Raw genomic sequence first — 25,890 nt, 5'->3', positions numbered from 1 at the left:
AATTAAAAAACTTCTGTCCAGAGCTAATGTTGACTTTTTGTGATTTATCAAATTATAAGGAACAAAACCTGCTCAATATTCATACTCTTTAAGTCAAGAAAACAGCATTTTCTAGTCTGACCATTTGCAGACCAGCATATTACATCAATTATGCCATCCTTGAAAGCAGTTGAAGGAAAACTTTACAAAGTTTTACAGTTGTGATATTCTGAAACACAAAGGACTCATTTTTCTTGCTGTTGTGTTCAAATGATGTTCCCATCTCCTAATAATGGATCTTACTTCTAATTTTACTATATTTTCTGCAATGAAAAAATGTTCAATAGCTATCACTTTCTTCCTATGAAAGTATTTATATGGAAGCAACATTCTTCTCAGTACCTTTAATATTATTTAAATCTTCAAGTTTCTTTTAAGGCATTTTTAGAGCCCTAAGTCGGTATAGTCAGCCTGTTCTGCAACCTAATCCATTCTTAAAGGCCTGTTCAAAATGCAGTTACCAAAAGAAGAATCAGAATTTCAATCCCAGCCTCATCAGTGCCATACTCAGAAGTAAAATCACCTGGTCATCTACCATTCCTGTTTATATTCATACACTGAATTAGTTCTTTGTGCCACAAGATCACACTAGAAGATTCAGCTGAATTATTTATTCACTGACTCCTAAATCTTTTCCAGAATGCAGTCCACTCTGGCCTGCATCTTCAGTTTTTTAAATAAATAACTTTGGCTACTCTAAAAGGTACTTTTCACTTTTAATAGGCCCATCTTCCCAAGTAATATGAACAGCTCTCTGTCCCTGCCTTGCCATGCTTTTACTACTGCAATAGTTTCATATCACTTGCACATTAGTAATTTCACAATTTCTTCATGTCACTGAAAAAAATACACAACACTGCCTATATGTCCCAAATCTCACAGAACTCTTTCAATAGCATCACCTTCCTGCCCAGTGATGATTCCCAGAGAACCATCAATCCCAGACTGACATTTTCAGCAGCCACTGAAGTCTTCAAAGCCCATTCTTAGAACATGGCTATAAACTACCAGAGTCTAGAAGGTATTAAAAAACATCTTGTTTGATTATTAAGGGGTTTGGAAGCACATCTGATTCGAATACAAAGGACTTCTTTCCCTAAAAAAAAAATACAGATACGTTTTTCGAATGTTGCTACTTTGCCAACATGGTTAATCATGATTTTACATCCTCATTATTTTATTCTTGGTTTGCTGCAACACCATCCTGTTACTGATATCCTTGTCAGCTTACTTATCAGACAGCTCTGATGCCCTTAGCATCTTTTATCAGTCTTCTCTGCTTTATAAATCACTCATTTACTGTTTCCATAGCAACCCTTCATGTTTTTATTTATTGCGATATTTTTTCCTCTACTTTCAATTGCTATTGATTCCCACTGAATATCACATATTTGATTCAAACTCCAGTGATTTTTTCCATTGCAAAATTTTAGTAAATTCTTAAGAAAGCTTTTATTTGCTAGAAAAACCCTTAACAACAATTCTATATTTTGGGGTCTGATGTAACTGAGGCCAGATTTTTTAGTGTTTATTAGACCATTAATTTCACAGAAGTATAGAAACCAAGTGCTAGAATAAGGAATGTTATTTTTAGACTGCATTAAACACATGAAGAGGAATGTACTATGATTGTTAAACAACCACAAGAATGTTTTTCACTCATCGCAAAAATGAGCTTTTTTATCTTCTTTTTTTAAACAGTATTTTTGTCCTTTCAAATAAAATACTCTAGGCTTTTGTCACAGGTCAAACACTTGACATTTTTTACAGTATGTTCTACAAGGCCCAGCTCAGCAGCAGAACCACATTCACATTATTAGTACCAGCATCACTAGTGGACAGAGCTGTGATTTATTAGGCTAAGGGGAGCAGCAGGGACTAATTGGTCATAAGAGGACAAAAAAGTGTGTGAGAGGAATGCATGAACAATGGAGAGTGTATGCAAAGGTAGCTTGCTCCTTTGGCATGTCCCAAGGCACAAGATAAATGCCATTATTAACAGATCTGAGATACAAGAAATGCAGTATGAATTATACATGTAAATTCTTCCTTCCTCAAAATAGTATCCTGACCAGAAACACTCCTGTATGAAATAAACTTTTTATAGTTTGAGAAGATATAATTTAGTAAATTAGAAGGTAAGAAAAAGTCTTTATGTTAATTTCCTCACAATAAATCAGGTCTGTGATTATAACTTTTTACATCACCACCACCACCACCACATCAGAGACAAAATGCAGACTTCAACATGTTTGAAATATTAGAAATGTCTTTATTTTTTTGCAATATGCCCATACGGGCATATATATGTGTGCTTATAGGAGAAATTATGACATTCTAGAAGAATTCAGTATATATTCAATATGTACATTTCTGTAAGGACAGTAAGATATTTTTAAAAGTCTTGGGGAGGGCCAAAGGACATTTGCATGTATCAGGCAGCCACGCTTCAAAAGAGCTGGCATGGTATCCTCAGTAACAGCTGCAGATATAATGCCAATAATATTGTAAAATAAGGCTTCACATATTAAAACAGTAACTTTTTTTTAACTGCCCTTGATCTCTTATCACACCATATTTAGTAACAGCCACCAGTGTAATCCTTCAATGTGACCTATATATTGAATTAGAAGGTGTTCCTTAGAGCTGTATTTTGGACAAGTCAAAAAATAAAGGAAGGAGAAAAATGTCCACCCAAACTCCTCTAGTCTGGAACAGCTGGGGTCCACAGAAAACTACTCTCCTAAATGTCAGCTGTATCTTGGTGATTGGTTAGATTTTGTCCACCAGAATACAGAGGTAACAGTGACTTAAAATTGTCACACACTCAGTGTGGAGCCTGCAAAGTATGTGCATGACTGCTGGTAGTTTCACAAGTTTCACTGAAGCAAGAAATTAATATGTGCTTTCAAGCTGGTGCCCATACTAAAGTATATATTGATATTAGAGTTCAAAACAACAACCTAAATCTACTTTCATTATGCAAATCCATTTGTTTTGTTGAACTGATCTGCCCTCTATAACACCCAAGCACTACTCTGGAAAAATTTCAGTCTGGGAACTCTCTACAGTTTAGATTAAGAAAACAGTAAGATTGCTTCTGCCATTTCTGTCCATCAGAAAAGAGCCTCATTACCCAAGTAGGCTTGTAATATATTATTATACCAGATGTATTTTATTACCATTGACTTATCCATAAAGATAATGCAGTTATGGCTATTTAAATAATGTCCTTCAACTATTTACTCATCTTCTGAAGAAAAAGTAAGGCATATCTGAATACAGATCGGTTGATTTTGAGGTTAGGTATTGAGTTTGAGATGTGGTTCTTTTCACTGCTTGTGGTTCTTTTTACTTTTTCTTCCACATAAATAAATCAGAGCAGCCTTACAGTATATTGAATGGAAACGGAGAGACAGTAATCCCAGAGGCAATCAGAACTTAATGGATTTGTCAGTTTTGAGTCTCCATTGGAACTTTCCATCTTTTTATTCCCTGCACCAGAAATCACAATTCTTTATAGCGGGGGAGAGCCCAAAACTATTTGGAATAATGTTAAAAACTAGCAGATATTTTGTGAAATTAGGCCTGTGAAAATACAAAAGGTAAGTTTTATTTTTATTTCAAACAAATCACAAAAGAGTAATAGAATAGTAAAGTTTTATTATCGAGACCATGTACTGCCATTTGGACACCTATGAGAGTACGAGAGCAATGGGTGCAATCGAGATTCTTCAAAGGCATGTGAGAGAAATGTGCTATGGAAGAAAACAAATACCTGTGTTCATCATAAAGGCTGCGAAGACAGATGAAGTATTAGTTGGACATTTGATTCAATTAATTTTAAAACATTAGGAACAATCTTAAATAGCTTTATCCTTTGTTTCTGGTCACAGAGAGACTTTTTCCAGTTTTTCTAACACGGTTTTTTGTAGGCCTGAAAATCTATGAAACTCTGGGTATTAACCTGGTCAAAACACATTTTAGAGCTCACTAATATTTGAAGAAAATGCAATGCTGAGGGAAGAGTGAACTATTTCTCTATAAAATTTTCTGAAACCATGTGAAAGGAATGACAGTTGTTTCATAAATTTCAGAAGCAAGAAATAACATAAAAGCACATCATGCACATTGTTCTGTAATTTGGTCTGAAGATCATCAAAACTCATGCAGTAGAAGTGTTGACTTACATTCACACACACTCCATCCAAGGCCAACATCAGCTCTACATTTATAAACTAGGTTTAACCACAGAAATACTGAATTTATTTGTACCACTGTCCTTAATGCCTAGACATCAAAGTAAAGCTGTGTTCAGAAAGAAGCACTGTGTGTTCAAAAACCTTTCTTTACATAAAACCTTGTTTTTATTGGGCATCAGTGAGTCAAAGGCAGATGGTTGATCTAATTTTAGTTAGGGACAGATACAACCCACCAGCGGCCAGGGTAATCAAGGGTAGCCAAGGTTATGGGCCCCAAGCAACAAATTTATTTTACCTCATATTCAGATTCCAGTGTCACAGTGTTCTGTTTTAACTTTTCTTTCAAAGCTGGATCAACCTGAAAGACAAACAAAAATACAGCAAAAATGTTTGCTTTTAAGACTATTTTTTAATAGAAATCTTAACCTCAAATAAACTAAATATTGGTATATGCAAACCCTTCTTTCCTCTAAATGAGTTTATGTGCCATTTGTTCAAATACCAGGATGATGAACACAGCACGAGAATCAGGCTGAAATGAAACAGGTCAACTGCCAAATTATTAAACTCCAAAGGAAAACACATTTTTAACTATAGGCCTGCACTTGCATTACCTTAGATACTTAAATCTGTCCCTGTTTAGTTTAAAAGTGTTAAACTAATCAAAACTTAAATAAAGGAAACGAGCAAAAAAGGATAAAACTGTGATCACATAACATATTATACTCCTGAATGCTGAGTTCAGTGAATAGTTATACAATATATCCTGGTTTTCAAAGTCTAAGCATGAGCTGAATTTCCAATTTTCTGGTGAACACATAGCTCTTTCCTAGTTTTGATTCTGTACTGACAGTGCTGGTGTTTCCTGTCACCTTTCAGAGATGCTTATTGAAAGAAAAAATCTAAGAACAGACATGTCAATGAACCACAGCAGACACATTTCACATTTTAACTTCTGAGCCCGGAAGAAGTGATGTTCATCCCTCCCTCTGCTAAACAACATCTGTCTCCCACAGGTCTAAGAGTAGAAGCAAAGGGGAAAAAGATAATTAGCATTCTTCACGCTTAGAGAAAGCATTTTACCTTCTTCTCAAACAGCCACATATGCAGTATTCAGACACAGTTTTTAGGCAAACTAATTAAAATACCAAATAAATCCACCATGACAGAACAATCTCATTTTTAGAGCTTAAAACCAAAATAGATGTGTAAGGAGACTGGTCGTGTGTGTAGTTACACCCCTGGTACACTAGTCTAACTACAACTAATTTAGTGAAGAAAAGTTGTTATTCTTAATTTGCTGGTTCTTGATCTGACAAAAAGGGCTCAGTTACCCTCATCACAACCAACATCAAGCATCTAAAAGTAGTCTAGAAAACAAAAAGGGAGAATACACGTAACAGAATTTGCCTGGTCAATGCGAAGATCCACCTTCGGATCCTCTCCTAACACAAGCTCCTACTCATCAGAGGTACTTTAAACACACATCTATTATCTGTATTGATGGGAATTGCTCTGAAGAATTTCCCTAGGCCATAATGCTCCCCTTGATTACAGACACTGTCGGTTACTTAGCATGCAGCCTGTGAGACCTCAGTTCCTAAGTACGGATTCTCAGACAGGCAAGTCTAACACCATCTGTGCATAGCCAGAGGTTTGATTTCCCTATCTCATCAGTGATCTGGGCATAGAAACACACACATTTGCAACCTCCAGACTCATTACACTTGGGGACTAAGCCAAAATAATTAAAATGGTTAATGTTTGTACTGGATACAGCTCCCACCTTCTTGGTAATTAAAAAAAAAAAAAATCGTAAAACAAGATAGTGTCTCTGCACTGGCCCTCTACATCAAATAAAAAAATGAAATGCTCCATCTCTGTCTTGGCATTCAAGGCCTCTGTAGAACTGCCCCTCATTAAAGATGGATTGCCTCTCTCCCGTGACCACGACCTCCAACAACAGCCATGCTTCATTAGAACAACGAACCCATCCATCACATGTGCAGAAATCCAAAGTCTTTGGGCAGCCAGACAGGCTTTGAAGCTCGCTTTCACAGAGAGATGAGTGATTGTGGACCTCACTGTATTCAGAACTAAATGCAAACACTGTTTGTTATGCTTTGTGTTCTCACAATACACATATAGACGAGGGGAAATAGAAGCTCCTGTAAGTAAGCAGCAACAGTTTTATTTCATCCTACATTTTCCCTTCATTTAATAATAAGGCAGACAAAGTATCATGGTTGAAACACCATTTTTACCTAATTAACCACAGCCAGAATTTAACTTACAATGACAGTTCAATATCCCCATTATCAAGTTTTATTTTACCAATTTTTAGTGTGTTTGTTTAATGTGTGGTGTTTGCATGGCCACATTTGTGTAAGGCAATGGCAAATAATCAGTTAAGCTACTGCTGCTTCTCCTTCCTTCCAGCCCTTTCTGTCCTGTCTTTCTCCTGTCTTCATTCTCCTCTGCCTGCACAAAGACAGCTAAAACTGAGACACAGCATTCCAGTTTGATGCTGTAGCTTTAGTATAAAGAAAAATGCAGAAATGAAGCAGCCTAGTTGAAATTTATTTTTAAAAAATACCCTGCAAATGTAAAATGAACAGAGTGCTGCTTCTTAGGAAGCAGGAATTTTATTCGGCAAATTAACTTACCCAAAAAGACTAGTTAAACCCTGTTTTGAGGGCAAACTATATACACATTTTAAGGTGACTCTGCAAGACATGTTCTTGTGCTCCAAGTTCCACCAAAAAAAAAAGTAAAAAAGAGGAACAAGTATGCATTTCCTCTTCTCTTTATCTTTTTTTGTTCCCTACATACACACTTACTCACATAGACTAATTTAAACATACTTGAGCCTGCACAGCAATTCAGTCACCTGCACATTCTAATGCCTTGACTGCAACCCCTGCTTTTCAGCTACCAAATGAGATGGATGGGCTACAAATTTTTTTATAGGAGTTGAGAAAAAGTGTATTATAAAGTTTTGTTTCCACTGTGTTCGTACGATGCTGCACTATCTTTGAAACACCACAAGAACAACAACAACAAAAAAGGAAAACAGAATGATGCTATTTTCATTCTGAAAAGGCGCAAACATCAATATGAGCCACAATCACAGATCATAACCAGGGAACACTTCGTATGGGGGCAGAGCTAGCAAAGTGCCCATGCCAAAGCAGTAGCTCCGTTGTATTACACATCTGCCACAAGATCCAAATACAAACATACATTTTGCTTCCATGATGACTACTATGCCAACACATATTGCCAAATGAGCTAGAAGCATTCAGCTATGTACTAGCAAATGAATCTTCAGCTAAATTATGGATACAAATCTGTATTAGTAGATATGATGATGGCAGCAGACAAAGCCCAAATGCCGTAACAGCCAGACAGTATACTCTCCACCATTATTTAGGAGGCAGGAAGGAACAGAAAAGCTATTCCTTTACACTAGAGGACTCTTCTTGTTTGGCAAAATGTCAGCTGCTCCTTTAAGAACCATTTAAATTCAAACTTTGTCTCTAAATGTAGAATTCAAAGATGTGTGCATGTATAATTACAGCATAACTTCACATTAAATTCTTACTGAAAGACTACTGAAATACTTGATGTAAGTATTTAGACAACCTTCATGAAATGCTGTCTGCAAGGCTTTGAAACCAATACTATAAATACAATTTTCAAAGGCTTTACTTCTTTTCTGGTGTAGGATTTTTTTTTCCTTTTTAGCACTTGCAGCAAAAATGAATGAAACATTCTCAGTATTCTGCATTATACAGGCTTATCTCATATTACATCAACTGAAAGGGCAAGGGCCAGTGCAATATAAAAAAATCTCAGAAAAGGTTTAAGAATCCAGGTTTCAAATTAGAATTTTGTCCCATTTCACACTCCCACCATTCCTTCAGACTTACCCTTACTTAACTTCAAAAGGTTCCCAAAGAAACAGACTTGAAAAAGATTCTTAGATGGCTAAAAGTAATAGAGGTTAAGCACAGAAACATTCTTAGAAATCTTAGTCGGCAGCTACTTGAGGCTGTTAAGTAACTAAAAACCTTTTAAAAGGTGGCTGATGCTTCTCATTTTAAGGCTGACATTTTGGTTTTTCAATTAGAACCTGGACAGCATGTCTAGGTGTTAAAAATGGTGCACCTCGGGGTGCAGACAAGGGGCTTCATGACATAGCAAAGCAGGAATACCTGGTGCTTGCAGCCCCTGCCAGAACAGGGACTCCTGCAGTGCCCTGTGAAAAATGTACACTCAGCAAAGGGAAATTGTTGTTTGTGACACAAGTATTTCAGGTACAGTTACAAACTTAAAAGTGCGGCTACTAAAATAATTCTTCAGCTAACAATTTTGTATTGATACTCAGTGACCACAGCTCATTTTGGCTCAGAAGCAAATCCTATGGGCAGAGAGTGAATGAGAAATTTGTGAATGTCACTAACTTTAGCTCCAGGATAAGGAAAGGATAGCTCTTCCACAAAGGAGCCCAAAGAACACCATCACTACCCCCTTTGAAGTTTAGAGGCGTGGAACACTTCTCCATATGAGGACAGGCTAAGAGCACTACGATTGTTCACTCTGGAGAAGAGAAGGCTTTGGGGAAACCTGATTGTGTCCTTTCAGTAAGAGGGGCTTACAAAAAAGACACAGACAAATGTTTTAGCAGCCTGTGGCAACAGGACAAGGGCTGACAGTTTTAAACTAAAAGAGGGTAGATTTAGACTAGGTATAAGAAAAGCTTTTTATAATGAGGGGGGTGACACACTGGCCCAAGTAGCCCAGAAAGCTGGTGGATGCCCCCATCCCTGGGAACATTCAAGGTCAGGCTGGATGGGGCTCTGAGCAATCAGATCTACTTGAAGATCTCCCTCTGCCTTGCAGAACTGTTTGACTAAAAGACCTTTGAAAGTCTCTTCCAACCCAAACTGTTACATGATTCTATGAAACACAGGAATACAAAGCAGATTAGCAGTGTCACTCCTGTTCAGCATTCCGAGAGGAGGAGCAAGCTGACATTCCAAATTTCAGGGTAACATCCCAACTGTCCACAGTACACATATGCCTGGATCCATAACTCAAATAGCCCATTTTCACAAGCAGTCTTTCTAGGCTATAAACATTACTATTTATTTGTCCATGTACTATTTGTGGCCATGGGGTTTAGAGCAAACCAACACTTGAATATATCCCATCTTCTAAAATGATGGGTTCAGTTAGTACACAAGGAAACTGTCAGGAGACAGCCATGTCATGAGAAGAGGATTGTGCTTTTAACAGTCTCCTCTCACATAAGTCAGTGCAGTACATTGCATACTTGTGTCCTGGCATGTACTGACCAAATACTTGTATGCCAAAGTCTTACAGAACTTTCCCTCTAGCAAGCATTTCCAAAATGAAGTAGAAGATATTTCTATTCTAAAACTAGTTTGTTATTTTTACTAAAACATGAGCTTCTGTTCCTACCTATCCTCCACAAAATAATATCCCACTGAGAAAGATTTCAGCTTTGGAAATGGGAGAAGACGGTGGCCTGAATTTAATGAACATGAATTAAAATTCAGATTTTTATTTTTCCATTGCCCCTCCCAGCATAAATAGATGGGACACAATTTTCCTGCAGTATCCACAATACAGACAGTCCACAAAATTACTGTTTAAATGAAATTTTTTAATTTGTTCTCCCCACCCATTTTTTAAACTTAAGAGTAAACCAGAATCACTAATTCTAGCTCTTCCATAGCGTATCTTCTTTGAAAACATTTATCATATGGAAAATCAGCAATCTTGAGTAGATCAGTCAACTTTAATATTCCTTGAGAAGACTCCCATAAATTGCTACAAAAGTCTGTGTCATAAATATTCTAAGTTGTGGTTTATGAGCAGAGTGAGAAGCTGTAGACAGGAGAGGATAAATACCAGGACTCAGGAAATGCAGTGTAAACTACAGCCAAGCTGAGTGCTGTTCTACTTAAGAAATTAAAGGAACAAAGCTTGTAGAGATTTTAAGGTACAACAAGGGTTGTACTTATGCCAAGCTCTTTGGCATACAGTCTTAGGTAACAGAGAAGGGCGAGGCAAAACAAACCATTTTTGTGCAACTTCATTCACAACAATCCTTCAACTATATTACTTAAATATTTAATACGCAAAAAAACACTTACGTAAGGCTACTTTCTTCCCTGTGAGGGTGGTGAGGCACTGGAACAGGTTGCCAGAGAAGTTGTGGATGCCCCATCCCTGTAATTGCTTAAAGCCAGGTTGGATGGAGCTTAGAGCAACCTGGTCTAGCAGAAAGTGCCCCTGCCTGTGGCAGGGGGCTGGAACTAGGTGATCTTTAAGTCCCTTCTAATCCAAACGACTCCATGACTCTGTGATTCTATACTGCATAGGATAGGATCCAAGCATATCGACTGGATAGGAATACTTATGAACAGGGGGGAGACAGCTGAGACTAGATGTAAACCTCAGCTTTGTGTCCTTTGACTTTTTCCTATGATCTGCATAGAATACAGACAGTTAAAAAAAAAACATTTCATCCAGCCTCTGACAGAAATCGATGCAGACATTTCCAAAGGAGCAATATAAATCGTTGTTACAGCAGCAGTTCCCAGAGTTACAGTACACGGTGCACCAGTGATCTCTCAAAATCCAAAACTTGTACTTGCTTCCCAGTGCCTTGTACTTCCTTGACCAAAAAGAGAGACCTACAATCCCAAAAAAAGACCTACAATCCCAAACTCTGGACCATACTTTTTCATGTGATAATGTCATGGGAAATGCAATTAAGTTAAATGATGACCAAACTATCCCATAATACAACAAACACTTAAGCATATCTAGATTTCTCCCATATAAGGTCAATAAAACTAACGAGGATTCTAGAATTTTCCGTTCTGAGAAGAAAGTACTCATCATTTAATTAATTTTGGTATGCTTTCACATCCAGTTCGATTTTCAGCTGCACATTTATTTATATGATTTCTACCAAATTAGTGCTGTAAACCTTGGCTCTGAATATACTAGCATAAATTTAATTTCACAGTAAAATTCAGTACAAATATGTTCTTTTTGGCATAAAAAAAAGGTGTAAATTTGTGGTGCCAGTATATAGGAAAAAAACCCACCCTTTTTGCCTCTAAATAGAATATACTTAACAGCTAGAAACAATCCAAAATACAACTTTGGATGCAACTCCAGCAGAGTTAATTTATTTTGGTCATATTTTTTGAAGATTCCTTTTTAATGGCTATGTACCTACTACGCGAGTTAGAGCTGGAAAACATGTAAATATAGTTTATAGGAGTTTCTTTTTTCCCTTACGGCTTCCTTAGTCATATCCTACCTTTGCACAGAATCAACCACTTTGTGGTAGCTCTGAAAAACATGAAGGTCACTTAAGTTTCTGTTCAAAGCAAGTAACTTCAAGAGAGAAATCGTGACTTGGCAGCTGAAGGCAGCATGCAAGCAGTGTGCGCTCATCTCATCTGAATCTATTCGCTGCTGTGCTATCAGACAGAAGAGGGTTGGAGAGGGTGTCCTCGTTAGCTCTGTACATCAGCAGGAATACCTGTGTTCAGGTGCTCATGGACTGTTCAAGTAGGCTCATCTGTACACTGTTCCTGGCAGCAGCTCACTTGAACAATATTGTGCAACCAAAGGCACTGTACAGTATCTAAACCACTATTTTTCGCTTGGTGTGTCAGTTCAGAAACACAAAGGAATTAATTTAAAGGGAAAAGTCTATCTCATAGGACACTAAACCTTCAATAAAAGCACTGAAGCTTCAATAAAATAACACCAAAAAGTGCTCAAAAAACCCCCGCTCCCAAAAAACTCCAAACAACCAACCTTCTCATGTAGGAACAGAGAGTCTGATCCTTCAAATGTAATATAGAAACATAATACAGTTTAAAAAATGCACGAGCACACTTACAGATTAGGAATGCTTTGCTTAATCAGCATTAAACATCTAAAAACATATATGCATTTCTTTTCTTCTCTTAGTGTGTAAGTTAATGCCTAAACCCTATCTTGAGGCATGTGAAAATACTCTTGCTACCCCCATACAAACAACTCCAGTTTCCAGAAACCAACAGCAAGAAAATATACATTAACATTTTTTCTCACTGAAAATAATCAAGAATACAAAATGAAACAAAAAAGTCTGCAGTTTTTTAACCCTAAAAATGGTCTAAATTATGTTTTAAAAATTCATTTTGATTTACAGTACATATCTGTTTTTTACAGAAATTTATTAAGTACTGAAACAAATTTTGGCTTTTTCATGTCTTTTTGAACAGAAACAATTTTTAGGATCCAGTGTGAACTTATCAAAATTGTTTTCAGTGCTCTGAAAATGCATTTCTACAAATAAATTACCACCAAATTCTAATAACTGTCACCTTAAAATCTGCACATGTGGAAGGAATTAACATTTCTCATTCTACAGTTCCCATTGCATTTAAGTAAAAATACTTTCCACACTGACATCTAGTGAAGTTTTACAGTAAGAAGAAAAATCATATTCTAATACTTTGTACTTACAAAAGGCTTTAATATTCCAAATTACTTATACTTTAAATTACTAGAATTTGCAATGCACTTGTACATCACACACTACTTTCTTTTGAAGGTATTTTGTCACTATTTTTAATAAATAACATGTTTATCTGTCAAAGGGTCAGACATTCTGATGGGTATATTAGAGAAAGTTACAATGGTAAAATCTGGTGTAATTAACATATGAATAGCAAAGTTATTGTTTTCCTTATAAGGGCTTAACATCCAACGTCAACAAAACAATTTAACTAAAATCAGTGGGAATTATGAATACAGAATATTTTAATTCATACATTTTAAATATTAGTAAGACAAGTCACCTGTCTTCTCTAAGCAGTATCCAAAAAGCCTGTATTCGTACATTTGCTCTGTAATCAATGAAGAAAGGAAGGTTCCTCTGGGAATACCCAATTAGCCTGCTGCCCTGAATCATCCCAGAGCTTAGGCTTGGTAGGCTGTACAGACACCACACAGAGTCTTTGAGGGTTCAGAAAGGGAGGCACCGTTAAGGAGAGCACGTGAATTCCTTGATCCCAGAGCTGCCCATCTACTCACAACAGGCACAAGATACAACCTCAGATACCTTCTACCCTCCTTGAGCTGTGCTCCAGAGAGGCAAGAATGATGCTCTACCAGCTACAACATTAATTTCAGAACTTACTAAGGTTCTAAAGGCAAAGTCTCATTTTTATGCCTCATCAAAAAAAAAGGCAGTTAATCACTGCCTGACATAACATACAGGAGGCTCAGTGCAGACTCTGGGGAAAATGCATCACCTACTGAACGACAAGCAAACCAATAAATGCTTTCTGCAGTGACAGATACTTGAAGAGAGACAGATAATTCATTCCCCCCCTCTCATTAGTTGGTTTCACTCTAGATACGAGTTTGGGCTCTGCTTGCTCAGACTGCCATATAGCTGCAGTTTGCAACAGCACCATTTGGCTTCAAATGAGGCTTCAAGCCTCAAAACACAAAGGAAAACAAAGGGAAGGTCCATTTAGACAGAAATTGCACTTAAAATGGAAGCATGTCTGGGCAAAAGGTTTTCAGCATTTTCTTTGTAAAAACGATAGTGATCTAGAAGTCCAAAAAATCCCTGGGACTGGGAGCCCAGCACTTCCGTTTGAGCTTCAATCTGCTGACATCACAGCTATTGGCTTTTCAAGATGAGTCTGGAAAGCTAGATGTTTTCTGGGGCTTGAGGGAGGTGTTGGGAAAAACAGCTGGATATTAAATTATATTTTGGCTTAAAGCTGCCTGAAGCTATGTTACACACTTGTAATCACTTCAATTGCAAGGCAAAAATACCAGTAATTAATTACGGCAATGTGACAGGATTTAAATAAACCAAACAGAATTCTTGGTAGTATATAAAATGTAAATATCTGAAAGCTATCAACATTTTATGCACTGAAATTAGTTCCACTTGCAATGGCATCAGAATGAGTTTCTCCAGTTAATAACCTTCTCTTCATCTGAATCTAATCTTGACAACAAAACCACCATCGAGAAGTAAAAAATGGAAAAATTGCTTCTGTTTAAAACAAGGAACTCTTAATACAATACACAGTGCAAGTATTTCATCACAAAGAGGCTCAATAATCTGAAGTAATATCTTAACTCCAAGTCATCCTACAGTGCTGTAAGCTGTCTGTGGTGACAATAAGCACTGTGTCTAGGTGGATCCAAGCACTGGAAACCCTTCAGAAGTATACACAGCGTCAGCCTCAGAATGTGGCAACAAAAATCTTACTGAATCCCAGAGTTCACTCTGGTTTTGCTTTTTACAGAAAAATGGTGGTTTATACACTAAACTGAAAGGATGTCTGAAAAAAGAAAACATACATCTCTGTCTGGTATCACAGCAAATTCAGTAAGCAGCTCTTCACAGACAATGTAGAGAAGTCATGTGAGTTCAAGTAAAATGGATTAGCTTTTGCTGAAATCAGTGCAAAAACATGAACCGAACACTAGCAACTGAACCTCAAATAATCTTCAAGAATAACATAGATAAAGAGTTCATTTCCATACAATCCCTCTGGACTGAACTGAAACGAGAAAAAAAACATCTGAACATCTGGTACCACCACAATAATGGGTATGAAAACCTCTTGCTACCCTTTCATTTCTGTGCCACGTTGCAGGACTGAAATTACTACTTGGATAGTTCTGAACCATGGTCAAAAAATGCAAGTTCCAAATTCCGCCTGCAAACAGAAATGAAGTCACTGTAAGGGTACCTGCTTAGCCATCATTAAGGAGCCAATCTGCCTGACTAAATAAACAATTCGAAACCACTCCACTAAGCAGGCCATGTCTGAAAGCAAAGTCTGCTTTAATTCAGTAAAATATGCTTCATGATATAAAGGTAATTGACTGACAAAGACTTTTTTTTTCTCACCTATAAGCAATCCTAAATGTATGCCTCTCACATTCTCTATAGCACCAAATAATATTTCAGTGTATTATTTTCTTAATTTTTGGAGGACCTAGGGCCAAGCTCAGTAATGAATTTAGTCTTTGAAAATCAACTATACGTACTTACTCAAGGAAATTAGACAGTTTATCATTAGACTTGAGACCCAGGCCAACCTGACCTGCTGAAGGAAAAGAAAAAGAAGAAAAAAAAAATCACCAACGTCAATTCCTTGCCATGCAGTGCTTGTGTAATTAGCTTACTGAAACCAATTAAACACATGAAGATGCAGTTATAAATAAATAAATGCTAAAATGCTAGATGAGAAGACTTGATTATTCTGCCAAGTTCAGCGACAGATGCTAAAATGATTCCACATTCCTTGGCTGAGAGGTTTAGAAAGGATACCCGTCCCATCCAAAATACCCCACCAGACACCAACTGAAGATATGATTTTGTTCACACTCAAATCAAGCAGGATGTTTTTAATACAAACTCCTATGGAATCAGATTCTCCAGAATACAGGAATACCTCAGGCACAAACAACTAAATAAGAGTTCCTCTACCTTCAAGCCATCTCCTAGTTTGCCAATGAAGCTCCAGCAAAGGAGTATCTAGGGCGAGCGTCATCTCACCTAATTTTATTCATTTGAACTTTTGACTTGAAGCATGAAGTCTCTATTTAGGCTCTTCCTCCCATCAGCTGTAGATGGGCATTCCTTGAGAAAGTAAAGTCCCACTTAAAGATATATATCCAAAACCTCTAAATTGTCTGCACCTTGAAGTTATGTAGAGGTTTATCTCACCTGTTATTCACTGGTCAAATAAAATATAACTATATTCATACACTAAGGAAGGTAATTGTCTCAGTGCACTGGGGTAATAATAAAATCTCAAACTCAATCTCTCTACTTTTCAATCCGTCAAAAGAGGAAAACATATTTCTCAAGTATCTATTTTAAAATTGAATTAAACTTCTGTTGGGGCATTTCCTCTCAAACCTCTTCTATGGACTGCCTGGATAGCTATCTCAAACCAGGCATTTCATTTAAGACAATGGAAAAATAAGCAAGATGAAACCCTGACTTAGTGCACAGCACCACAAACGTACATTTAGATTTAACTGAGCAAATACTGAAATTTCACTTCCCTATCTTTAATAATACAGATAACCCATTTAGAGTCTTTTGACTATTAACAATGGTAATTTAAATTGACCTTAACATTTGTAGGGGGTGTTTGCACACCAGGAAGCTTAGAGGATGAGTCTAAATTCATCTAAATCCATTTGGAATAAAATAAAGCAGAAAGCCTGCAGAACACACAAGGTAATTGAGTGCATAGGACAATCTGGGCTGAAAGCCTTAAGTTCATTAATTGTCATTAGAACACTGTGGACTTTGCCAGTCCAGTCTTATCACAATGACTTGGCCTATCCACATTACTCCTTGAAATGGTGAAGTCCATCAAGTTTTGGTCAGACTGAGGATCTTGGGGAACACCAAGGTGTAATAGGATTTCAAACACCGATGCTTATCCACTAAGAACTGCAATAAGTATATCTTGCAGTTTTCAGTCAATAGAAGAGTGTGTGGAAGAAAATTAAAAACACACCTTTTCAACATGCTACCTAGTTCAGTTTAATTCTTAGTATCTTTGATTGCCTTTCAAATAGAGCAAATACTTGTTTTTAACACAGAAGCAGGTACTCAAATAAGATAAACAAGTCAGCTTGCAGTAAACCAGCTTCATCTAGTAGCTCATAGTATGTGTAGTGGAGACAATCTGCTGACATTCCACAAATCTAAGTAAAAAAACCCATCACACAATTTGTGTAATTTTAAACACTACAGACATATTCAGAGGTTTAAGTGATTCTGTGTTAAAATTTTCACCTCATATGAAACACATTATTTAAAGAAAAAAATGATGCCACATATAGAAACATGACATTATTCATAAGCCATACTAAAATTACCCTAAACACTGAAGTTACATTTTATTCTGTAATGCTTCTTTTTCTGAAAACAAACAACAGAACAAGCTAAAGAAACAAACCAAACTTCTGCTGGGGCACAGAAATCCTGTCCAGATGGACTTCATAGGCAGGTAAAATAGAAGCAGTGACCAACAGGCACTTTCCACTGCACTGCTTCAGGACATGCCCATACGTGCAACTCCCATAGACATACCTGAGGCAGTATACCTAAGGACAGCAATATGACAGCTAAGGCCAGCCAGCAACAAGGCCCGGCCTTGTCCAGTCACTTGCCGATGTATTCCCTTTTTGGGTGGATGTCGAACCTCATTTAAACACTGTGCTGCTGCTGCAGTTGCAACCATCTCGAGTCAACAGTGTGAAACTCTTTGCACATAAGTGTGAAACTTACGTGTGTGAACAGAGCAATGTTTCGACAGCAACACAAAAGCATTCTAATAGGCAGATACCACCTCTCAACTATCCACTTATAACAATGAGAAAATGCTGGACTGACTTCCTACACCTGGTCTGAGGCAAATGTCAGGTGTGCTGCTGCTTGACATAAAGGTCCTATGGAAAGTGGTCAATTCTCTGCTGCTATCTCTTCCTAGCTATTTCACCCTGACCCAAACACTTGAATTAGCGGATCTCACCTGAGGAAATTTTTTAATACTAATATGAATTTAAATAATTCCATTTATTTGAATTAATTAACTTTCCTATGTAAAGTAGAGCAGCATTAATTACCTATATTCTACAGACTAAGAGAGTGAGATAGGCAGAGAGGAGCTCTGTGGTACGGGAAGTAACTGAAGAAAGAACCTGAACAAGACGGATATAAAACTTCCAGTGAGATCAGTGGGTGTTACTTAAATCACGTGCTGCTGTGGGTCACCTGGCACCCACTCATGAGATTAAAGACACAATGTTAAAGAACAGCACTAGGGACCAACCAGCAATATTCTAAACCCATAATACCGAGTATAACCAACCACACAGTTAATGCATTTACATCACTGTCACGCCCCAGTATGAGAACTGCTGTAAACCAGAAAAGTCAGAGTGCCATAAGTGAACATGTTAACCTTCTTTTCTCTTCCACTCCTCATTCTTTCGCTTTTCAAAGGACAACAAGGTTTCCAGAATAATTTGCACACCACATGTGCTCTTTTTCCCAATTCAAGGTCCAGGATCACAAAATGAAAGCTGAGCTACTCACAGTTACATAATTTCCTGAATTAGGACCTTAAGACAAAGCAAATGTACAATAAATGAAGATTAACAATGGCAACACTAACACTCTACATGTGTCAATAAGCAATGCCTTATGGGTAACTATATGCCAGTCAGCTGGCCAAAAACACTAGCTAAGAAATTTTAAAGGCAATCTTCAGTCTGCATAAAGCAGGCTTTACACTCCTAGTGTGCTTACTGAGTATGCTTCCAACCACCACCACCACTCCTTTAATACTCTTTCTGGGTTTACAGTGTTATTGCTCCTAGAGAATGGTGAAAGAACAGGTCAGGAACTTTCATTTTCATCTGGATTTTAACTCCTGGAATGCGATGCAACAGTCATACATATTTAAATGCACAACTGATTCGAGGGTAAAACTCACGGAGGAGAAATTGAAATTCTGTCATTTTGGCTCTTTACTGCCTCTACTTTCTACTTCATTAAGACAGAAAACATTAGTATTATTTTTTAGCATTCTACTTTTGGGGTATGCTCACTTTGCACAGGACAAAGGAAAAGTGAACAGGATCTTCATAGTTTGTAAAGAGAGAAGTATGTAACACTATCGTACATAACCCACAGCAGGAAATATCTGCAGACTTCAAATGCTAATTTATGTTTTGTTTCCTAACAAAATCATATAGAGATTTCAGCTTTCTTAGAAGTGCTTCTGCTACACATTACCCTGGAGGAACTCACCCAGTCCTCTCCCATCCCAAAAGTCTGAGAACCTGCCTTGCAATGATACTTCTTCAACAGAGTCATTTTGGAGCTTAAAAACTCTCTTACTCTAAAAGGTTTGCTGATGGGGGGAAAGCATAAACTTTTCCAGGTAGTTAGTATGTCGCTTCCCTTCAATTCTCTACAGTAGCTATAGCCAACAGTACAGACTACATCCCATGTTCCAAGATTCTTATATCCAAAACTAAATCTGAATCAGCAAGCCTCTACAACACCTGGAATGACAACAATGAGTACACAGCAAATAAAAATGATTGTTATATAGTTGAAAAAAACATTTTCTGTATATTTAAAAGAAATAAACTTTTCTTTAAAAAACTATAAATAAGCATTGCCAATTACATACAGGGGAAGACAAAGAAAGGGCCTAGTCTTTCATTTATGAATAAAGGCATCTGGAACAATGCCTATACAAACCTACTAATTTCTTTGTTAATTCCACCTTGTTTTCCCATAAGCATACCTGGTTTTCTGTAACCAATTTTGATCTGCATAAATTCTTCCCAGAAAGTGAACAATTACCTAACCTAATGATTTCTCCATTAATGGACATTTTGGCAAGAACAGATAATGGAGAAATCCTTGATTAGTTTCAGGAGAATTCTGACTAGCATAAACAGGCATTACATCAGCCAGAGCCTCAGAGCAAGCTTCCTTTAAATGCAGGACATTCATTGTGCTGAGGGAATATGACTGATCTAGGTATCCTGAGAAGATCAAAGTGTAGCCAAAATGGTTTTTTGCTTTTGCAAGAGATGGGCACATCTGAGGCCCTGATACCCAAAGATGTTATTCTAAATGGATGAAATACCTGCTCTTTAGATACTAACACCCCCTCTTCAACTGCAGCTCTAGGCTCTGTCTCTCTCTGTCCTATGCACTGGCTGAGCTGCAGTCCTAGATCCCAAGACACAGCCCAAATGAACAAGAGGACACAATCCTTTTGCAGCCCCTTCTCAGCCCCACTCCATCTACAGCCCTAGGCTCCCTCTCCCAACCCTAACGCTAGCCCCAGCCCAACGCATCGCAACCAAATCATACTCCCTCAAAGGTCCAAACCACCATTTTCTCTTGAATTTTAATTCCTTTATCAGGGAATGTTCTTCAAAACTCAGTTTGACATCAATAACATAGTCATTATTACTAATGCAGCTTTTTTCATTAAGCCACAAGAATCCAAAGAGGCAGCTAGCCCCTCAGTCACTGAAACACAGACTACATAGCTGCAGTTCTACTGTAGTGCTGCCTTTGAATACCACTGTTCACTGAGCAGTTAATGTGGTTTCCCTCTAAGCACAGTGTGAAATTAAGAGTGAAAAAGGAAAAGAACAGGTATTTTTGAATGCAAAGGATCATGGTTTGGCACCTGAAATGTATTAGAGGATTTACCACAAAAGGATTAAGTTCTGTCTTTTTAGCAGTTGAGTTGGCAAGAAAACAAATTCAGGAATCATGCTTACAAAAGGTGACATACTAGAGTTTGCACATCCTTAAAGTATAATCAAAAATGATAGGCACTCAGGTGTTATGAATCCTAGCCTGCTTTAAGATAGGTTAAATTTGTGCAACCTCCATTTTTTCAGCAGTAAAATGTAAAAAATAATCCTACCTTTTCTGACAGTAGGACTATGAAGCTTAATTCATTTAAATTCTGTGAAAGCCTTTTGAGCTCCTTGTATTGAAATTGTTATTTAATTAAATATTCTCATTATTCCGAAGGAGCAGCTGTAACAAAAAAAAAATCTTATTTCTTTTATTGCACATTGCATTTTGCATGTAACTGTCCAACCCCCCCAAAAGAGCACTAGTCCATCTGTCCCTGTTCTGATAAGGATTTACGATAGTCAAACTATGTTATATGAGAAAAGCATCAGGGTTTTAACAGCACTTTTAAATTCCTTATATTAATTTTCTTTTCCTGAGTTTCATGTACATTTTAAAATAGATTTGTTTATCCATTATAATACATTCTAGTCTCCTTGACTGTCTTATTTAGTGAATTAGAATGGCTTTCAACTTTATTTTTATGGACATAGAAACAGAAATGAATGGAACACATTGCTTTGATTTCCCCATCTACAAACAAGCCCAAAGTTGGTGTTGCTAGTTCTGAGACAATACTGCACTGTTCTTCACTTAAATGTCATCTACTTCTGAATAAAATCACAAGGAAAAGAAAAAGAAAACATAAAAGAGATGCTGCAGACTTAAGTAATACTGGTTAGAGCATAACTCCGAAGTTCTCTTTCAGCTTTCCAGAGTTTAAGAACTCCAGAGTGAAGTAGCTTCCACTCAGAGCTCTCATGTACTACTGACTAGTTCAGTGATGCTTCCCTTGATTATAAATGCTGGGACAAAGAGTCTGATAGATCTGAATTAGTATAACTATTAACAGTGTTTTTCCCTGGGTTGCAGTCACAGTGCAGATCATGGGGGTCAAATGCAATAAACTGAGTATGAATCTGACCAAAAAACTAACAGAAACACAGCAGGCAAATTCTTGCCCCTGTTGTGATCCCCATCTGGTTGGAGAAAAACTTAAAAGGCTCCAATTGGTCCTAAAAGATTAGAAACAATAGAAAAAAGCTACCCAGAAGACAGCACTGGAGAAAAAATTTGTAAGATTACTCTCCCTGGTCCACAGGTTCTGTCATATACACTTCTGAGCAGGAGTGGCCACATGATGCATGGAAGGCCATAGCCAGGTGTGCAACACAGAGAACAATGAGGAATGATTAAAGTAATTTACATGGTCCACAAGTGTCTAAGACAAAACAAGGGGGTCTCCAAACTCAACAGTTCAGGATCTCAAAGATTTTACCGCAGTAGAAAGCCACAACACCCAGAGTCCTGCACAATATTTTTCTTGTATATAAAGTGGTCTTTAAAAAACCTTTGTGCAATCTGCAAGTCAGCAGCTCTGAGACCAGAAAGTCTCTCTGCATTGCAATAGCAGAGCTGCATATTACCAAACTAGGGAAAGCAAGCCAACATTGCTTTCTGCTGAACTGACACGCTCCCTTCAGATCATTTCATATGAAATTTGGAATAAGTGCTACACTTGGAGGTGTAAGTAGCACTAGCAAACATGTTATTTCCCTCGGACAAAAGGTTTCAGGTCATTTAAAGAAAAGCTTCTTACATACAGTATATTCTGACACAATGGGTAGAGACTAGCTCCTGTTTCTTTCACAAGGCTTAAAGAACAGGATGTAGCACAATGTCAAAGGTATCTGCTTGTCTCAGTCAATGCAAAGCTGAGCCCCACAAACCATCTAACATTATATACTCACTGCCAGGTATTGTTTGAAAACCAAACCTTTTAAAATATCAGTTTTCTTAGTCTAAATTGGACACAGTACCCTTGTAGTAATCTCCTTCTAGATGTGCTACACTTCTTTCTCAGGATTCAGAATTGCCACTTACAATCAACCAAAGGAACAAAATGTTTCTATTATTTATGTTGATTTTTTCACGGATGGTAAAAGGATTCATCATCATGTCAGCCCCTTTATTGTTACCTACTCTGCCTACTGCCTATGAGACTCAGCTGTAGCTCAGGGCCAAGCAGTGAAAGGCAAATCCCCTACACCAAGTTGGCTTGTCCTATCAATTCTTTAGAAGGCAGCATGTAGGCATAATGAAATGAAAAGCAAAGAAAACCATTTAAACTACCTTGCCATGTAGTTTGTGAACATCATATCTTATCTGAGCAAATTCACGGAGTCCAAAAGATCCTCCAATGAGATAGAGCTGAAAACAAAACGAAAACAGATGTGTTAGGGAAAAGAATGCTTTGCACACCTACAATAAATACTGTGCATACTGACCCAATTCATTTACCGAGGGACTCTACTATTTTTCCAACAGAAACACCAGGAGCTGAAGAAAATAAGTATGGGTGCTTTCTTCCACTCTCTGGGCCTGGATTTCACACATTTCCTCCTTCACACAAAGACAGCTGCTACATGACTCAGACTTTCTAGGGACTTCCTCTCCTCTCCTCTTACCCCTTCTTTTCCCTCCCCATGTGGTTTCCTGACATAATGACAGAAAAGAACCTTTACCTCACTGCCACAGGTTTTATTCTCATAAATTTTCAAACTCTATGGGGAAGTAACAATGCCACACTGACTTACTCTGATGTCTGTGGGTAACAGATCTAATTAAGCTTCTGAACAGACGGTGAGTGTAGCTATAGTTCAATAATATATTATCACCCAGGCTAAGAAATTATATCCAGCACACCTACCCTTTTATTAGTCCTTAGTTATCCTGCAATTTCCTCTATGCCTGTGAAGCTCAAGAATTATAAATGGAGAAATGGGGGGGCTTCATATCCACATAAGAAATCATTATATTATTCTTTCTTATAACAGACTGATATCACAAAACTGTGTATGTATTTTTACCATTAGAAATGGACAGACTATCCAAAGATCAAGTACTGTTTAAAAAAAGCAGATACTTGAAAATTAGCTTAGAAATCTAGCTACTTTGTGTAAGTCAGGTCCCTTGCTACTGCTCTGACCTGACAGAGTGTCTGCTGCTCTCTGTTAATGCAGATGCACAGGAGGCCAAAAAGTGTCACATCTAAAGACGCACATCTAAGGAAGGTGGAAGCATGAGGAAGCTCTAAGGACCTGAGTGAAGGTAAAGAAAAAACCCAACCCAAACAAAACCCACCACCACCACCCTCTTTCATCATGCAACTTTGCTTTTACAGTCCTTCATTACAGGCTGTTGCTGAACTGCTGTTTTCTACACACTGCTGGCTGATTTCTTACTACATATTAGGTTTGCAGCAATGGCCTGTGTCCAAGAATTCTTATAATTATGCTGCACAGGTAGTCAAAGTGTGTGTTCTTTCCAAAAAGTAGAAGTTCATGTCACTGTGGCCACAAAGAATTAGAAATTAGAAACAAAACCCCGCCTTCTACAGTTATTCATTCTCAAAGTTGCAGGACTGCATAATTTCCCACCAGGCAGGTAAAACTACTCACAACCATGTGAACATTCTCTCCACACACACTTAGATGGTGGTAAGGTACAGACTGGTACCCCAGAACTGATGTACTCTGTCCAAAGAAGAAGAAACCCTTCACTAATAGCCAGGAGTTAAAAGTTCCAGAGCCTCTTTCTCGCCCTTTCAATAAGCCTTAAAATCTAGCTGATAATTAGAAACAAATAGACACAAATTTTGGAATATGAACACCCAGTTGCAAGGCCACATACCACTGATTTCAGAAAGCCAATCAGAAAATCATCATATGGTACCAAGTCCAGCGACTAGAAATATGAATGACCAAAAACTGGATGGCCTCATACTTGTGCCATAACCATTTCAAGGGATTAATGCAGATATTGAATCATCAAAATACTCAGTAGAAAAAAAAAGAAGAAAGAAAAGTCTTCCTTGTATCAGTATTTTGGTAAGAAAAAATAACAGAAAGCAGAACATAAAGTGTTCAAAATGGTTAAAAAGAACCTGAACATTAGTCAAGATTTATTCAATCAAATCAGAAGATTTTTCAGATGAAGACATGGTAGCACATAATGCTGAAAATCTCAACTGTAATTGAATTTTAACATGGTTGATGCCTCAGCATTAATTTTCATTAGCTGATCTTCTTTAATTCCTAACAAGTATTATGTTAATTAACAGCCACTGTCTTACTAAACTTTAAGTCCTAATAAACACAAATCTGAGATGCTATAGACAAGTTTATGGATGTTACAAACCAGAGTTTATTGCCTTTTTTTCATATTAGTATGTTGTCAAAGAATGTCTACGGCAGGGCAAAAGCAACTGCACTAGAAACGGTTCAGTTGTTAAACCAGGCAGAAAGCAGAAATTACTTGTGACATCAATTAAAAATTAATTTGCCCAACAATCAACTTGCATGGAGTATATCCTGGTATGAGATGCAATATGAACAACTGGAAGACTTTGGCTTACAAAGTCATGCTGCAAGCTGAAAAAGAAATATTACATTCTTTAGCTTTAAAACTCTGTAATGTGCACTGCAACAAAGGAAAATCAAGTTGAAGGTTATTGCATGAATTAAGTCACGTGCTACTAATTTTGTCTTATCACATCCTATCACATGTTTGACAGTAACCATCCATGACACGGTGCACTTTACATTTGCAGCTACACACAGTAAAGAAGTTGATACACACACACCCCTCTCATTTCCTGGTTTGGAATTCAGGTTTTGGCCTGACACTGCAGTTTTACTCACAATATCTTGGTACTACCAAGGGGAAAAAACCCACTTGGTTTGTGATGTACTTTTGCTCTTCATACAGCAGGAGCAGCATAACAAGCCTGGCAAACTGGCACATTTGGCTTAGCAGGCATTACCAGTACAGTTGCCTTTACATTTACAATACTGCAATGGCTGACTTATCTTACCATGAAACATCAGTTAAGCTCCATCAGAGACAAAGCACACTGATGCTGTAAGGAACTACAAATGCTGCTGAAATATTACACAGTGTAATGCTGGAAGGTTAGGACTAAGATTAAATAATTTTGCGAAGTACAGAATACACACAAAGAATATAAATAATATGTTTACAAGTCCACTTTACCAATGTTCTAAAGAACAAAACATGATGTCTGAATTCATTGCAAAACCAGACCAGAATCAGTCATATTCAGCACTTATTTAATCAACCAAC

At 37.5% G+C, this 25,890-nt stretch overlaps 1 protein-coding gene across 1 annotated transcript in view; it reads right to left on the bottom strand.

The window, feature by feature from the left end:
• COX16 (cytochrome c oxidase assembly factor COX16) overlaps positions 1-25,890 on the bottom strand; it is a 45,137-nt gene that overhangs the window by 9,733 nt on the left and 9,514 nt on the right. Inside the window, exons 2-3 of the mRNA XM_082284102.1 lie at positions 22,879-22,956; positions 4,537-4,599 (exon numbers count right to left, since the gene is read on the bottom strand). Of these exons, the coding sequence (XP_082140228.1) occupies positions 4,537-4,599; positions 22,879-22,956 (141 nt within the window). The remainder of the gene's footprint in view (positions 1-4,536; positions 4,600-22,878; positions 22,957-25,890) is intronic.

Source organism: Coloeus monedula (genome assembly GCF_965178545.1).
Source record: "Coloeus monedula genome assembly, chromosome: 6".
Taxonomy (NCBI): Eukaryota; Metazoa; Chordata; class Aves; order Passeriformes; family Corvidae; genus Coloeus; species Coloeus monedula.
This window is presented reverse-complemented; position numbering and strand designations above follow the sequence as displayed.